This window comes from Danio rerio, chromosome 1 (assembly GCF_049306965.1).
Source record: "Danio rerio strain Tuebingen ecotype United States chromosome 1, GRCz12tu, whole genome shotgun sequence".
NCBI lineage: Eukaryota > Metazoa > Chordata > Actinopteri > Cypriniformes > Danionidae > Danio > Danio rerio.
Window position 1 is genome coordinate 49,992,588 of NC_133176.1, and position 18,464 is coordinate 50,011,051.

Genomic DNA, 18,464 nt, shown 5'->3' on the forward strand with positions numbered 1-18,464 from the left:
ATTTATACTTTGATTTGCATTTCAATTTTTTTTTCTTCCACTTAACTGCAAATTTGAATAAAAACTGGATAAAGAGCACACAAACATGCTGACAGTAATAGGTACTGTACACTTTTATGGGTCAATGATGCTAATATTCGGCACAAATCCATCAGTTTCTTAGGTTATTAGATTATTTTATAATTTCACCTCTCCTGCTGTGCATGAACTATGCTGTTGAATGTTCAGCGTATGAGGTTGCTAGGCTAACCTTGCTTCAATTTTGATAAAATTATTTTCTAATCAGTTGCTATTATGTTGTGAATATACCCCTGTAATGTATACTGCAGTCCTCTTTTGTCTGGCTTTCTCAGATATCTCACCTGTTTAAAGATAAATTCTGTTTATAGATAAATTCTAGTGTTTTTGAGTATTATACTTGTTGTATACTTGTATTATACTTATTATAGTAGTATTAACAATAGTGAACAGATAAAATACAAAGTGTAGTTTTACTACAGTAAAGTGTAGTGATTTGTAGTATAAAATACCCTATATTGTAAAATAATACAGCACTGGGTAATTTGTTTATATTACACTTGTGTTACCATAGCAACTATAGTATTACCACAACTGATCAATTGAAGTTCTTTACTGTAGTAGGCTACTGTTCAAAACACAGTACATGCCAATATACGTGTTCAGGGGCCCTGTGGAACAGCTTTCCTCAAAATGAAGAGGATGACATGGAAAATGTCCTCCACAATCTCATCAGCAAAGTGGAAGCCAGCAGACACTAGTTTACTTTATTTTAGCTGCCATAATAAAATGAGATTGATAGTGAGATTTATTTGAAGAGTGAATAATACAGTAGGCTATAATACCTTATCAAGTGTTTCCTTATTTTATCACAGTTACATTTCCGCTTGCATTAGTTTTTGTTTAAATGCTTTTAAAATAAAATGTATTCTTTACATCCAACATCTATTCCAGGGGTGCCTTATAGTGGTGTAAACCCCTTTACAAGGGGTGTTTTCCCTGTGTAAACTCTAGCCACCCCGATATGATTTTGCTGTTGACATTATTTATTTAAATCTACTTACATAAATGCAATACAATGCAATATTTCAATAAATAAATAGCAGCCACTAAATTATTGTGGATTGATTGGTGCCACTGACGTAGCTGGCCTCTTCTGGCCACCCCTAAGCAAATTTTCAGGGGAGCACCACTGGTCTATTCTCTGTCTTTAAGTGTTTGAAACTGAAAATATCTCATCATATAAAACAACCAAAAATGTTATGGTTTATTAGATTAAACATTTAATATGTAAGTCTATTTTAGTATTTTGGTTATTGTTATTAAACAGTGCAGCAATATGAATCATATCAAAAAGCATGAAAGGAAGAGGGAACACGACACAAATTGTGAGTCTGCATATAATCTCTGAGAGTGCTCAAGAAAATTTGTGTGTGAGCAGTGCATATTTGAGAGCGAGAGAAAATTTGCGCGTGAGCAGCGTATATTTGAGAAGTCGCAATCAGTTTTGTCCACAAACAGAGGAAATCCGTGCACGAGCATCACACAAGGTAGAGAGCAAAGCTCTTCAACGCTATGTGAAGAAAACAACATTATTGTTTGTATGAAGTAGCCTACTTCATTAACAATATGTGCTACCATTTTACATTGCTGCTAGACGGATTTGCAGCTCCATCTCTTTAGCACACACGAGATTCAATTGACAAAATTCCAATTTCACTCAATTTAACTTTGCAGCATACAGGAGTTGGTCTACTGCTACCACATTGAGGTTATGTAATTTTGGTTAATCACAAGTTGATCACCGAAGACATAACATAGCACAACTAAACTTAATGAATTAGACAGCAGTAGACCTGCAATTTCTGTGTGATGTGAGGCAAAATGGAGTCTTTTTTTGGTGGAACTCGTTCTTGTGCATTATGCTGTGAAGACGAGACGCAGCACTGTTCAGTACTTTTTCAGAAAATTGCATTTGTATTTTTATATATCTGAGCAATGTTCTTTCATAAAAAAGGTTTGTTTAATTAATACAGATCTTACAACCATACCTAATCTGTATATATTTTATTTTTCTGTTAAAAAGACTCGAAAAGACTCGAAAATCAAACTGCAGGACTTTGGACTTGACTTGAGACTTGTTGCCTTTGACTCAAGACTTGACTCGGGACTTGCCTTTCTTGACTCGGGACTTGACTCGGGACTTGAGGGCAATGAATTGAGACTTACTTGTGACTTGCCAAACAATGACTTGGTCCCACCTCTGGTGCTCAGCATATACGAGTACACCCCATTTTGAGAATGAATACTTTTATCCATTTCCCTTTGAATATAGGCTGTGTATTTTAGCTGATCTAAACAAAACCAAATTTATATAACATATATATATTTATTACAATAATATTTTAGTCACCAAACATATTTAGAAATTGAAAAATACAATTAAATTCAAGCAAAATATTGCAAAAAAGAAGAAAAAAAAGAAAACTTCAACTAAATTATTTACTTTTTCTATGCTTCTCTTGATTTTTCCTCTTTTTTAAAACTACACTCTTCCAGCAGTTTGTTGCATCCAATACCTTGTTTGTCACGGGGGGCATGCACGAAATGTTCCTGAATGAAAGTAAAAGTGCCAAACTGCAGGTAAAGTTAACAAATTAAGAATGAAACACCTAAAATTACATGAAACCTCGGAGGAAATGTGGATAGTGCAATGTCTAATTATGTGCTATAACATGTAAAACGGGATCATGAAAGAAACATTTAAAAAAGCAACTCATGTAAACACCTCAATCATTTATTGTCTAACTCGTGACCCTTTAAAATTTTATTACAAAATCCAAAGTTTAAACATAAGGCAAGCAACAGTATCCAGCCATTTTGCAGTCTTTCGGCACTGTTGTTAACTAGCAACAGGGTAAACAGCTGACACTGATGATGCAAACAAACCAAAAATGACCGTGTGAACAGAATCCAGTGGCAGCAGGGAGGGTCAGTCAAACTCTAGCTCAGATCAGGAAAGCAAACCTAGTGTGAAAGCACTTAACGGTTCTGTTCGTGATCAGACTGAGGGTGCTTTCATATCTGTGGTTCAGTTTATTTGGTCCGGAGGAAGGGCAACAAATGATACACTGTAGCATTTTCTGCCCTTTTTGGGTCCTTTTCACACCACACTGGTTGCTTTGGCCTGAACCAGTTAAAAAAAACCTAAATGCAGTAATGTGACAAAATCCACATCACTCATTGGCTAAATGTTATTAAACGCATTTCTTAAACTGCTTTAGTCAGAATACAGGAAAATGCCAATGGAACTCCCGCAAGTAAACAAACCGGCTGACACAAAATGTCGCTTTTTACAATGAAGGGTTGACTGCGCAGGCTGTTTGTATCCCTGCTCATAGTATACTATATAGTTTGTTTACATCACTTTAGACAAACTATACATTTTGAGAATGAAGCGTGGCTGTGGTTGGAAAACCATGTTTCAATGCATTGCAAATGGCAAAGGCGCATCGCAAGCCACTTCAGGAGGAGACGTGAATTAATTTAGCAAAACTGCGACATGGTCATCTTCCGGAAATATTACCAACAATCCATCAGGTAATGTTTTCCCCTTTCTCTCTCTCTCGCTTTCTCTCTCAAATTGTTGGTTAAGCGCTGTCAACAAATATTTTTCCTCCAAATCCCATAATGCACAGCGTATTAGACTACGGCAGCTCGATTAGTCCAAAAAGGTACAGTACTTTTTGCGGTTGAGTCTGGAACCACTCCAGGGTTTATTTGAAAGCTACCGAGACCACCTCTTCAAGGAAGTCTCAGTATGCTTTATTGGTGCGCACTAAAGTGCCATTGCTGCATTCACACCTGCCTAAACAAACCGCACCAAGAGGGAAAAACTGAGTCTGGTTCTCTCAAGGTTTTTTTTCTTCACTCCCATCAGGTGAAGTTTTTTTTCCCTCTCCGCTGTCGCCACTGCCTCGCATGGTTCAGGATTGGTAGAGCTGCGCATCGATGAATTTGCTCTTCAGTGTTTGAACTCTCAGTAATGATTAAATCACACTGAACTGAGCTAAACTGAACTGAACTGAACTTAAACACTAAAACCTGAACCACACTGTTCCAGTTACTATGACCATTTATGTGAAGCTGCTTTGACACAATCTACATTGTAAAAGCGCTATACAAATAAAGCTGAATTGAATTGAATTGAAAAAGAACTCTAGTGTGATTCAACCGAAATAAATAAGGCAGGTGTGAAAACACCCTAAAACTGATTTTAAGAGTTCAGAATGAAATCATTTACAAATATTACATTTTAAACTTGATAAACATTGCTAGTTTGTCTCTAGCACTGGAATCCTTTAGAAGACCCTTTTTTTACACTTCATTTTCAACATTTTGCAAGTCGCACTAGAATTTAGCAAGCATGTGAAATACTTATTGCCTCAACAACTCAAAGTGTGACAAGCTCAAATATCAAATAAAATGACGTTCAATTAGCCAATTAAGTGCCAAAACTTTTAAATGTTTTCAGAATGTCAAGGTTTCAAAAACCTGCAGTTTCAGAGAGTCACTTTTCAAACTCAGTCTAAGGCTGTGTCCAAAATCAAACACGTCCACACTATATAGTACACTAAAAACACTATGCGAGCAGAGTAGTATGCCCGAATACATAGATTTCGAAAAACAGTATGCGAGAAGTACCCGGATGACCCACTACTTCCGACAATATTTTGAAGTGTACATCTGATGGATGCTACACTATCCCATGATGCCCCGCGAGAGAATTCATGAATGGAAGTGAAGAGACACGACTGATGCAGGTAGGCCACGTGACCTTGACAAAATGACGGATGTAGTACATCCGCGCATTCATACTAGAACGTACTTTTTTAACATGTAGTACATTTAAATTCAAATGCAGTACCTACTGAGTAGTAGGCGATTTCGGAGGCAGCCTGTATCTGTGTTTCTCAACCACATTCCTGGAGGACCACCAGCTCTGCACATTTTCCATGTCTCCTTAACCAAACACACCCGATTCAGATCATCAGCTCATTAGCAGAGACTGAAAGACCTGTAATGAGTGTGACAAAAAAAGAAGACACCCAAAACATGCAGTGTTGGTGGTCCTCCAGGAACATGGTTGAGAAACACTTGTCTAAATGTCTAGCCTTTATTTAACAGAGAGGAAACGTTTAGTTCAGAAATTACAGTGCGTTGCCACGGAGTACCAAACTCTTATCGGTTTTTCCAAGTCATTTCTAGTATCTCACAATACGAGCACTTAACGGGATATTTTACTGCTGACTTTAGTGAAATAAACAACATAATAACAAACCCTTGAAAAATTGAAAATAACTGACTGGCAGAAAGTCCCTTCTGCTTCTAGGCAGTGAGAGAAATTAAAGTGTGTGTGAGCGGTCTGCGACTGTAATGTTAGAGCAAACAGGAATGCGAAGAGGAATGTCTCACACACAAACACACACACAGAGCAGTACAGCCGCATTCTGTCCGAATCCTCTGGGCCGCCAAATATGGACAGGACATGCTGTGTCACCCAATCCAACAGAAAATGAATCAAAAACAACAAGTCTCCGGGGACTGAACTTCTGCTCCACATCAACATCAGGGGGTTCCTGCCTACTCACACTGTGACACAAAGCATGATGGTACGCATTTGTCCTAAGGGAGCTTTGCCTCTGGTGACGTCACGCTATTTAATCGAGCAGGGTTCTGTTAGGTTTGTTATTAGGTGCAAAAAAACAAATAGTTCTAGCGAGGTTTTGAGATCCTTGTCAACGGGAAGGGAGGAGGGGTGAATGATGAGGGAAGCCCCTCATTTTGGGGAGCAGCCAGACAGGGGCCCCGTGACCATGGATGGAGTGACCCAAATTCTGCAAGTGTAAAGTAGATCAACAGAACCACCAGCCGAGAGAACAAAGCCATGTGAAAGCTTCAATAACAAAATCACAGCCAACTAGTCATTGTTTTTTGTTTTTTTGTAATTTAGTATAGATATAATTTAAATGTTTATTTTGGGTAGTACAAAGCAATATGACATTCAGTCCCACTTTAAATTACATCTACATTTAGTCATTAAGCAGATGTTTTTGTCCAAAGTAACTAAGAATTGAGGAGGCATTCAGCAATTCAACAAGAAGAGGCAACACACCTAAGAAATAACTTTTGCTGCTTGTTCAAACTACTTGTTTAATACGAGTTGAACCAACATCGAATTAGTAAGTTTTGTTTGGAACAATAAATTGTTTTCTGTTCAATTCACTTAAATTTGTACAAATTATTAAGTTAACTTAATCGATTTGTGTTGGGGCAACATGAAGGAATTGTGCAGAGCCCTACATTTTTTACAGTGTACAAAGGAAATGCTAAGAGAATTAAGAGATAGAGTAAGAAGAGGGTGCTTTTTTTATTTTTTATACTTATGTGCTCGGATAATCACAGAAGAGATGAGTATTTAGTTGTCTTTGAAAGATACTAGTGAATCAGCAGTGGGAATGGGAATTAAGTGGCCTTAATAGGGTATATGCAGAGATATGTCTGAAAACTATACCCATAATAAAAAACTTTCGATGAACGGTTAATGTGACTTTTTTCCATTTTATGCGGTTCCTTTTACAGCATCGATGTTGTATTGTAATTACAATAAAATCAGTTTAATAGACTTTGGCATTCATTTAGTTGCTCGAGCGTAAAACAAGATAAAAAGCCATTTACACGCTCGCGCCCGTCAAGATAAGCAGGCTAGCGCAGAAGCTCCATTGAATATGCTGGGGTAAAATAAAAGTTCATATTTTAAAGACTTGGCAGGGAAAAATGTCATTTAATGCAGTGCTTCTTGTACAATCTGAGACCCACTTTATATCGGATATCACTCAGCCAGTGGAAATTGCTGATTTTTAAAGAAAACAGACTAGGGTTGGGCAATGGCCAATAGAAAACACGATGCTGAGCCGATCCTCGGCTCCGCCCTGCCCCCCTCGCAAACCAGCTTGCGAAAAATACACACGCCCCGCTAAAATGTGTGAATGAAGAAATGTAGAAATGTGAAAAGGGTTCATCCTAAATGAAGAAAATAGCACAGCATCCTTGCACACTTACATGCAGTCACCACCAGCTTAAATCTACTGTAATGCATGAAGAGACTCCAGAAAGAGGCCATATTTAAGCTACAGATGCTCCTCTATTTCTAGCAGTGATGCACATCTCTCTCTCACACACACATACACAACACTGCCACTGGACTTAAACACATCAAGTGACGTCAGTAGAAGACCACAAGACGGGTCAGTCAGTGGGACTGCATGCAATACCTCCCAAATAATATTATGACTGGGTGTTATTGAATAGTGGCAGCATATTTATAATCATTTATATGACACTATTGTTATTATACTTTATAATGAAAAATGACACTGTAAAATTTTTTTTATATACTTTATGATTCCTAAAGACTGTGTCGGGCTAGTCTGAAAGACTTGTGAATTAAATAAAGCATTTTAATGGCATCTTTGATTCGTCCGTATAGCAAAAATATTACTGCAAATCAGTTAAAACCACTGTTAATTTAGTTGATGAAATATTTATCTGAATTATGACGAACAAGTTTCTACCAACAAAAACTAAATAAAAAATAAGTGCTGATGAAGACAACTATAAAAAAAATATACTGACATTTAGGTGGACTAATAAAATTGAGACGAGAATATGATTGAGGGATGTATTTTGAAGAATAGGCAATCAGAATTGCTCTTGGTGTGTGATGCATGACACACATGCACATTTTGAAAAAGTAGCTGGTCCACAGTAGACACTGGATGCTACATCATTACTCTACTTCTTTAATCAGTGCTATAGATGAGCACAATGTCTTATAACACCAACTACAACAGTAAAGCTTGCTATAGACGGACATTGCAAAGTTAACTTAAACTATTTTAAGCCCTTTCAAAGATTTATTGGCTCGAAACGGTTCAACAGACTGGTCAAAAAGACAAGTAGTTTACCCTGTTAAAATAATGGGATTGCTAAATGATTGCACAAACCTGCATTTTCAGATAGCTACTGTTCATGTGGATTGATTGCCGAAACATAATTTGACATATTCCTTGTGATATAAATAAACAATGCAGATGTAATTTTTTGTCTTCAATGGAAAAGCTATATTCTATTTTTTTAATGAGACTTATTAAATTTAATTTGAAGTTTCATTTAATTTTAGGTTAGAAGATTTTGTAAAATTGTTTACTTACTAGGGTTCATACATATTTTTACTACTAAAATTCCATGATTTCTACATAATTCTATGTTTCTATAATTCTATAAGACTTTCAAGTCCATTTTCATGACCTAATGCGTGATAAAAGAAAAACAATGCATGTTCAAATTTATTACAGCATATCGTAAAACACACAGCAATTTATATTTATATACATGTAAAATTTATTTAGATAGTGCTTACACTGCACTAATAATATGAAAGTGTGTGATTGGCCAAGGAAAGAAAATAAGTAAATAACCTGTATTCAAGTATAAAAACAATTGTTTTTTATGACTTTTCCAAAACTTAATGGGTTATTCTGTTTTTCCAAACCTTTTCCAGGCCTGGAAAATGCCATGTTAAAATTCCATGACTTTTCCAGGTTTTCCACAACCGCATGAACCCTGTTACTCACACAACGCTCAACCCCAACCTGGAGGACCAGAACATACACACATACACAACGGACAATTTAGCTTACCCAATTCACCTATACCACATGTTTTTGGACCTGTGGGGGAAACCGAAGCACCCGGAGGAAACCTACGCCAACACGGGGAGAACATGTAAACTCCACACAAAAATGCCAACTGACCCAACCGAGGCTCAAACCAGTGACGTTCTTGCTGTGAGGCGACAGCGCTTCCCACTGTGCTGCCCATAATAAATGTTTACATTATTTTATTTCAACTATACTTAAATTAAACCAAATATATTTTAGTCGACTAAATCTAGAGTAGATTTACTCAACTAAAAGCTTAACAAACTTCGACGACTAAAGTTAGACAAACTAAAATGATTCAGAAGACTTAAATATGACACATTAAAATCTCATTTTAATTAAGACTAAAACTACATCAAAATTTGCTGTCAAAATGAACACTGGCTAAAAGTCCATTTAATTGAATCAATTCAAAATGATGAGCCAGTGACTAAACGTTCACAGATCATTAATACAAATTTAGAGGAAACATTAATGTTCCTATTGAATATTGAAAAAATAAACATCAAGAAATGACGGTTTTAGCTGTATCGCACAATCCAAAATAAGCCTGAGAAACTCTAAACACAAGCTACTGGGAATCTCCACAATAAACATATTAATGCTGCTGCACAGCTATTTAGGAATGAAAAAAAGCTAAAGAAGATCCAGTGTTTGTCAGAAAGTCTGGTTTATTTCAACCAACATTCTCTGATGAGTCACATGTATTGCAACAGAATGCAATGTTCAGCTGCGCACTGTAGCTTTTATACTTTCGTGAAGAGTAAAACGTAACAAGGATGAATCCGCAAAAACAGTAAATATAACAGAATTTGAGCCATATTAACAGTCAACTTACCTTTCTCAGTTCTACTGTCACTTCATTACGATGTCTTCGCATCGTCTGAAAAAGAATAAGAGAAATAGGTTTGTTAACTCATCTTAGGTCAAACACATGCAACAAAATGAAAAAAAAAACGAATACAATTCAAACTTCATATTCCATTGCAAAAGCATTGTGGATTGTTGCTATTGCATTACTCTGCTTTTATTTGAAGCTTAATACTTTTTTTGTTCAAATTCACAAGTGATTTGCTCACACACTAGCACAGTGAAACCCTCTAATATTGAATGGGCTCTAATGATGCAAACAAAATACTACATTAATGCTAACCAAAGTCTGGCCACTCCAACAGAACAAAGAGAGGCAACCAACTGTGGTAACCATGGTGACGGTAGAACCCAGCTGTCACTCACTCACTCACTCACTGCAGACAATCACATTTAGTGGCCATTCTATTAGAACTCTCACACAGAACACAGCAGAACACACATCTGCAGCAGAACACCGGGCAGATTAACCTGAAAGCATTGGAACTGGTGCAACTAATGGTGGCACAAGCACCTGATTTGGTAGCACTGTATAACGTACATGTCAAATTAATGATAATTCAAAGATTCTAGGTAAATTCAAATTGCAAACATGATTACGCAAAGCTGAGATGGTCATGCACATCTTGTAGTGAAAGCATGTTGTGATCTGTAGTAAATCTCCTCCGAAGGCAAGATGACGCTCTCACGGAAACTCCAAATACCCACGAAGAAGAAACCCAGGAAATCTCCATAGCTTTGCATTATAAACAAGAGATTTAACTGCTTTCATTGATGTAGTGTGACTAATATTCACACGACTACAGAATTCTCAAAGAAGGAATGGTTTTAAACACTTGACTGAAGTCATGAGGTGAGTAAACACATTATGTGGCACGTTATGTGGCATTTACTACACAGAGCCATAATGTGCGTCCCAAATAGCATACTTATGTACTACTCTATGGCATTTTGTAGTGTAAATAGTGCAAGTAGTGCTTTCACACTAAACTCTGTTTGACACTTCACGCACTCAACAGACGCAGCTTTGTTCACGTAGCAGAAGGGGCAGAGCTTTTGGGCACTAATGTTGATTATTTATTTTGGATTGTGAAAGCAAAATTCTCCTAAGTGTGACTATAGCCTCTCTGTGATAAATACGGTTATACTTATGGCAGCTGGTTTGGTGGTCATTTATTTCACTAATTTAGCAACCGTCAAAAGTCATCAGGAAAACAGTTTGCACTTTCGCTTAGTAAAAAAACATTAGTGCTTTACTTGGGACAACACCGCATACATATACTATACTGTTGATTGTGTAAGTGCATAAGTACATAGTGCATAAGTGCATAGTGTGCCATTTGGAAAGCAGCTATAGTTAATTGAGAAGCTAAGGAAGAAGGTGCCATTATCACAGAATGATTATCTCGATGTCATAATCGACCCATTAAATCAAATTAAAATTTAAAACTGATATTTGTGTTGCATATCAGTCATCTACAACTGTGTAGCTAATGCTACTCCATCTAAATGCATGTGTTTCAGACCGCGTTTCAGATCAGCCCAAAAGGGAAGGAGACAAATGTAATTTGCTTTCATTTATTACAAAAAGAGTACTGCAGGAAACTTTTGGTTTAAGGAAACATAACTTAGAACCTGTAATTTTATTAAAAATAAAATTAAGAAATAATCAGCTGAATAAAAATAAAATGTAAAATATTCAGTACTGTGAAAAATGCACTGTTACTACTACTGTTGCTAATAATGCTGAATGCATAAATCTAACAACTTGTACAACCCATATTTATTTTTAGTCTGATTTTCAATATATGATTTAGTTACTCACTCATAAAACTTCATGTTTCATTGCTAGATGTGTCATTTATAAATAATTATTCAGTGGCATATTTTGATGGCTGGTTGTCACCACCTATTGGTTAAATAATGTAATTGCTGCCTACAACTTTTCTTTAGGATCGTCAAGTTAAATGCATATTACGGTGATTTTAATCTTTACCATAAACATCGGTGGTTTTATCTAAACTATAAACTGTTATCCCAGTACTTCTGTGATATCCGAATGTTTGTAACTTCACAACTCATCTCTTTATTGATTTTTGTGTTTTTCAAACACAGATTTGAATGCAGTGATTCGAAGGATTAATAAACATATGCAAATCATCATCATTTATTATTTGTTGCGTGGGTGTTGAGATCCTGATCTTTTAACGATTAATTGTGCAGCTTACACTGAATGCATAAATCAGGCTAAACGAGTAGTGACAGAAAACACCTTTAATAACCTAAAAAACCCACCACATTCCGAATAACCTACCACAACTTCTTCCGTCATAATAATATTTTACAGGAAAGCCTAAATGCTTTTATACACGTGATTTACATTACGCTAGAAGTGATCTCTCCGCGATAGATACAAACTTAGTAAAGCAAATAAAATTATTAATCCACACAGGTCATGAGAGTTCCGTGATTCGTACGGATCACAACCCATGATTTGAATCAACCTTGATCCATTACACCACTACTAATAATAAAAGTTGTTTTCTATAAATGTACATTTAACAGTAGTTAAAAAATAAAAGCTAATTTATTTTCATTACCAAGAACAGCACCTTCTGTAAAAACTTTTCAATCTCATCTTTTATACACTTAATCATCATGACCAAGATGACTACAAAAGCAAAAAAATAAATAAAAAAGGAGCCAAATTTTATATTTTCTAATACTGTGACTCTAAACCCTAAAGAGATACAGTTCATATTAAATGCACAATATGGTATAACAAAAATACTGTAGTTCTATTATATATTTAATACATTAAATCAGTATGATGCATTCCTGACACCCATCTGGTGTCACTACTACAGTGAGAGCATGATAATATAGATGGCAATTTGTTTGAATGAAAAGCTCTACTAATTGTATTTGCGCAATGTTTGAGCTGTTTTCCTCATCATTAGAAAACATGGACACCAACAAGACCTATAACAAGCATTAGAAATAAGAGTGACTTTTCATTTCTTGTCAATTGGATGACAAAAGACCCACATGACATTTTTGAAAATTGGTGCTGCTGACTAATTTAAATATTTGTTCAATTAAATTGTACTTTGATGTCACACCAGTGAAAAAAGAAAACCATCAGCAGCTAACGATGTACAGACTTCACATGCTGTGCGGTGGGGATGGTGGGACGGATCGGATTTGATCTTGTGACTGGGCATCCTAGTTCATGTTACAGCAAACCCACACTGTGCCTTATGCAATCTAAAGGCCATGGAAGAGGGGGGAAGCAAGAGGATGTTGAAGTAAAGCACAACTGACAAACAAGAAATGGAAACAGAAAAAGAGTTTAAGGTTTCATCACCACTGGATGGAATATGTGCAATTTTGCAGTGTTCATTTTAATGCATTGTTAATTATGCATCAAAGTGGCTTAGCAACCCAAGTTCGCTCCCCACTTGTAATACAGTTCAATTGTTGTTTGGTACGGTCCAAAAGAAGACAAAATTAATGATTTATTTGAATTAATGATTTACCACTGTTTACTCAGTGTAAACACAGATACAGGTACACTGGAGCGATTTAAAGCCGTGATTCATAAGCGGATCGCTCATATGACAGCTTATAAACAAACCAGCTGATCGACATGACTAAAACACTTCAGTGTCCCTGTATCTGTGGTTACACTCAGTAAACAGTGATGAGTTCAGCAAACTGATGACCTTCGCGGCCAATCACAGTCATTTCTGTTGAGCACGTGAACACAATAGCAAATGAGCGCTGTTTAAGAACGTGCTCAGCAGCGCTCAAATGTACGTTTGAAATAGACGCTTTTAAAACTTCAGTATCGATTGGTACCACATTCTAGTATTGTGACAACCCTAGTTGCAATATTGTTGTTGAGTGTTGCGATAGTTATTTTTTACTATACACTAACTTGTAAAATGCTACTTTAATAGCAAGTAAAATAAATTAATGTTATGATAAAAACTAAAATAATAAGATAATAGATCTTTTTCTAAGCTATTATTTTAATTGTAAATTAATTGCAAATATTTAGACTTAAACACCATAAATGATTGAAAACCTAAGCAGAAATTTGGATTTATATAGGCTATTGTCATTTTCCTCTCGTCTCCCAGAATTAGTATTTATTTGTAGCTCTAGTAACAGCACCTGATGGAGAGGCGGGAATGAAGATCGGCAAGATCCCATCTGATTGGCAAGATTTGGATAAACCTTTATGCATCTAGAAGACAAATGCTTGGCCCAGAAAATGTATTTAACTTTTCGCACTTCACTACGATATGGGACATTGCATATAGACCATTTCAATGTGGTCAAGTCATTGGCCCATGAACATTTCCTGCTTGTTATTAAACCATTTCATAACAGTAACAAGAGGCAATTCAATCTTAACTTAAATGTTAAAACTGCTTTCATAACAATATTTATCAATATGTGGCTCTTTTTGGATTCTCGGAAGCTGCAGAAAATACGTTGGAAATACAGGAAATACGTTGGGACCATTGCTTTTGTTTACATCCCTCAAAATGGTCTATACTATTATAGCAATAATGATGATTTTATAAGATAGCAATGTACCGATGGGAGTGTTTTTCAACTGATGCCAGATTCAGATTGGTTTCTTCAGCAAAAGCACCATGGCTTAAAGTTAAACTAACTGTAGGTCAAATATCGTGATGAAAAAAAACACAAAAAAAATACTCATTACAAAGCAGATTCCGGAGTTGTCAAAATGAATGGTATTTAGCAGCACATAGGACATGCATGAGTCACAGCAGCGAGGGCAGAGCTGAGAGGAAGCACTCCAGGAGTCAGCGGACCGATGCTCTGCCTATGACATGACAGCTTGGCACTCTCCACACCAGCATAATGACACAGTATGTGTGCATGTGCTTGTCTTGTTGCCAGCGTGGTCTGAGAACATGCTGTCTCACAACTGTTAGGTCTACGACATACTAATAAAAAGGCTGACAGCATAATAGCCACAAACATCAGGGTTGACTTTTTTTAGACCATGATGCTTACTACGTCAAACTCATGCACTGAATCGCTTCTGAGCACTACACCTGTATTCACCTGTTTTCAATGTGCCATGTGGACAGTCGAGAGAGATTACGGTTCCAATTTATTACAGTACTCTATACATAATTTTCGATGAAGCGCTTAGTGCGATGTATGTGCACTATTAAATGAACAAACCATTTGCTACACAGCTTACGATCATGTATGCATGTAATGTATTTTTTATTTAGTGCCATGTCAGCAACCAAGGCTATTTTCATGGCAGGAATCTTTCAACAATAAATATACAATTTAAAAATCAACAAACAAAATAAAACATAAATTAAATAAGATTTTTTGTGTTAATACATGATAAAAATTCTAAAATCTTTTCTGGTTTCACTTTGTCAAAAATGTCCTTAAAAGTTTAATTTCATAAAAAGTCCTTCTGGAATCAGTAAAAGCAGGACAGTCCAGTAAAATATGTTTTACAGTAAGAGGAGTAGGGTTTTCACCTTGGTGCAAAAAACCATGTGTTATTCTCGTATGCCCAATATGACATCTGGTAAAAACTACTTGATCAAATCGATTCTTAAAATGTCTTAAAATTCTGTGTGAAACTTCAGGTTGGATTTGCTTACGATCATGTGCGGAAGCAGAAAAATGTCAAATGTGGATGGCAACACAGCAACAAAAAAAAAAAAACGAATACTTTGTCTTGGTGTACTCTCTCACAACAGGAGTGCATTCAATCTCATGAATATTTACACTACAAAAGCAATCTGATCAAATGTGTTTTAGATTGTGAACGTAATTAGTACCAATATTTAGCCTCATTCACTTTGCATTGGTTAAACTGTATTGCAACACCAGGTCTAAACACAGAAACTGATTTTGCAATTTAGTCGCTTTGGATAAATGCATCGGCCAAATGTGCAAACACAGAACAAGTTAGCCGTGTGTGATTTGGTTAATTCTTTTGGCACATGTAAAACAGCTGGATATAAGCCAAGTAAGGGCTGTACTTCAAACAATTTAATAAGGCTGGCTTGAAAATGTTGATTAATATTCAATGATCCATTCTTTAATTGTGGATTAATTTGATATGATCCAGGATAGGTCTTCATAGCAAAAGGTATGTAAGCTCAACCACAGCCTAATTATATAAACCAAATAAATAAATGCAATATATATGAACACACAGCCCCTTACAGTCAGCAATATGTTACCAATTACAGAAAAACTACACTTCAGCATACATTTAGTCCTTATTCGGGTTCAAAAACAACCCACAAAATATAGCTCACAGTCAGTGCAGACCTCTCATATGTGTCTTTAATCTTCAGCAGCACATGTAACCTCTGTTAGAGAGTAAATCCATCATTCAGAGTTCATAATAGTCCAAAAGGTGATGATAATAGTTAAACATGGCGGTTTGTTCATCTTTTAGGTTGCTGAAAGAATCATTTGCTCCTTTGTTTTTTCCTGTGTCACTCTCGCGTTTGTCCACTTCTGAAAGGATGAGATGTCAGAAGCACTTCAATAATCACGCACAAGCTATTATCATCAGCTCAAGAAGTTCATTATTTCATATATAGATGCACGGCGAGCGACCAGAAGTTCTCTGGAGTGAAACCGCTCGCTCTTTGTGGCCTCGTAAACAACAAGACAACAGGTTTTATTTTCTTGGCTTTGTGGCTGTTCATCAAGACAACAAGATTTGTTTGATCTCGAGTCAACCCCGGATTGGGTATTTTATGTATATATTTATACGATGTAATGTCTTGGCTGTGTATTTAAAAATGGTAATTCCTCTGTTTTCATTCTCCTTGCTTGTATACGCGTTAGTGACGTTTCTCTGTAAACTAAAAGCATTTAGCTCCGCGTCTTGCTCCGCCTTTTGGTTGTGCTGGGTACTCTTTGGAAAGCGGTAAAAAAAAATTTATTCTTTTGACTATGGAAAAGGCCATAAAAGCGTACCGACCCATAACATACCACTCAGTGGAAACAAGCTATCATGGGTCTGGCTTGACAAAATTGATTAATCTCCAAGTGTCAGTTCTTCACATGTGGATTACTGAACAGGATTTGATGATTATTGACGATTTGACATAATCCAGGATAATTCTTCAAAATTCATCCAGTTGTCGTCATTGCAGCCGGTATGTAAGCTCAAACCTGCTGCTTCATATAAGTAGGCTTAGATTGAGTAATTTCAAGTAAAGGCACTGCTGAAAGTATGTACCAACTTTTTTAACAGTGTTGAATGAGGAATATTTTGAAAAAAATAATTTAAAATGCAAGTAACCTACACTATAAAATTAAAATACAAAAACTGTCACAAGTGTTACTATATTACTATAAGTGACACTATACTAGTATATGGTTTTAAGATGCCAGCATTATGAATCTTTTAAATACAAATGCAAACTTTGAAAAGGTACTGCCTTGGCTTTAGTATGCTTTCTATACAAACATCATTAAAATAAAGCTTTGGACAAATGGCATTAGTTTTTTACAATAAGCTTAGCACGTTATTTCACAATAGTAAAAAAAGTACAAGCTTTCAAACTCAGATAATGAAACTCCAACAATTATCATTTTGATACCGTAATCTTGACAATAGTGTTTTTAGTAATATTGACAATAGCAAAACAATTTCTTACTATTAACTATGAGTAATGTCACAAAATCATGTTGAGAGAAGCAATACAACGTAAGGATAAGCATTGTGATTGTTTCAACTATGAAAATAAATAATAAAACAGCTTGTAAACAATGTCACATAACATTCCATTCACATCAGGAAAGCCATTCAATGTTCATTCTCATCATTTAGCTACAAATAAAACACCTAAAATGATAGTTTGCACTATAAATAAATAAATATAAACTATAGTATGTATTCCTTATAGTGCAATTGTTTGAGATGTCTTAACTTCACATCTGAATGAACCTACTAGAAATTTATAAAAGCCAAATTCCAACAATGAAATAGAACAAGACAGTTTAATGAGTTAATTGATGTTCTATTAATTGCAATGTACCAATTGAAAGGCTCTCTGTATATTTTACAGCATTAGAACAGATGGTCTTTTTTTCCTAATTAAACTACCTAAAACCAAAACAAACGGATACTGAATCCAGATTAGAAGAGTTTGTGAATCCAAACCGAATTGTAAATTCAGAGCCAACACCTAACCATAATAACCACAAATGAATTTTCAACATTGTGCAAATGTTAAAACACGATGAACTCTTCTGACCCTCTTTTGACCCCGTTTGCATCCGGTTTGTAGTGCGAGAGGATGTGACATGGCAGACGAAATCAAGTGGCTTTGTTTCATTTTACACAGACAATAAGCAATGCCAAACACAGCACCACTTGTCGCTCTCTCAGTTCGCCACGATTACAGTGTTCTGGGCTAAATCAAGTAGCTAATGAGCCCAAGTATCCCACAGTCCGTTGCTGGTCACATCAAATGGGTCATGCACGAGCCTTTCGCTCTTAGAAACACAAGAGGAGAAATCTGAATCTGCTTTGCAAATTCCCGGAATAGCTGCAGAAGGGGACAGCTTTGCTGGCTTCATCCAAAGCCATGTGTGTTTGATGGCTGAGTCACACTGGGACCCTGCAGTTGCAGTCAATTCACACCATTAATCTTAAAGGAGACCTCAGGGGTTACGCAGATGAGCCCACGGCAGAAGATGATAATGATGTCTAGTATCAACAGGGTACGAGAGCAAATGAGTTCATCAAAA

The 18,464-nt window shown here is 36.2% G+C and overlaps 1 protein-coding gene across 1 annotated transcript in view; it reads right to left on the bottom strand.

Moving 5' to 3' along the window:
* Nucleotides 1-18,464, bottom strand: part of kpna3 (karyopherin alpha 3 (importin alpha 4)) — a 37,801-nt gene that overhangs the window by 16,631 nt on the left and 2,706 nt on the right. The window contains exon 2 of the mRNA NM_201320.2: nucleotides 9,640-9,684. Within this exon, the coding sequence (NP_958477.2) occupies nucleotides 9,640-9,684 (45 nt within the window). The remainder of the gene's footprint in view (nucleotides 1-9,639; nucleotides 9,685-18,464) is intronic.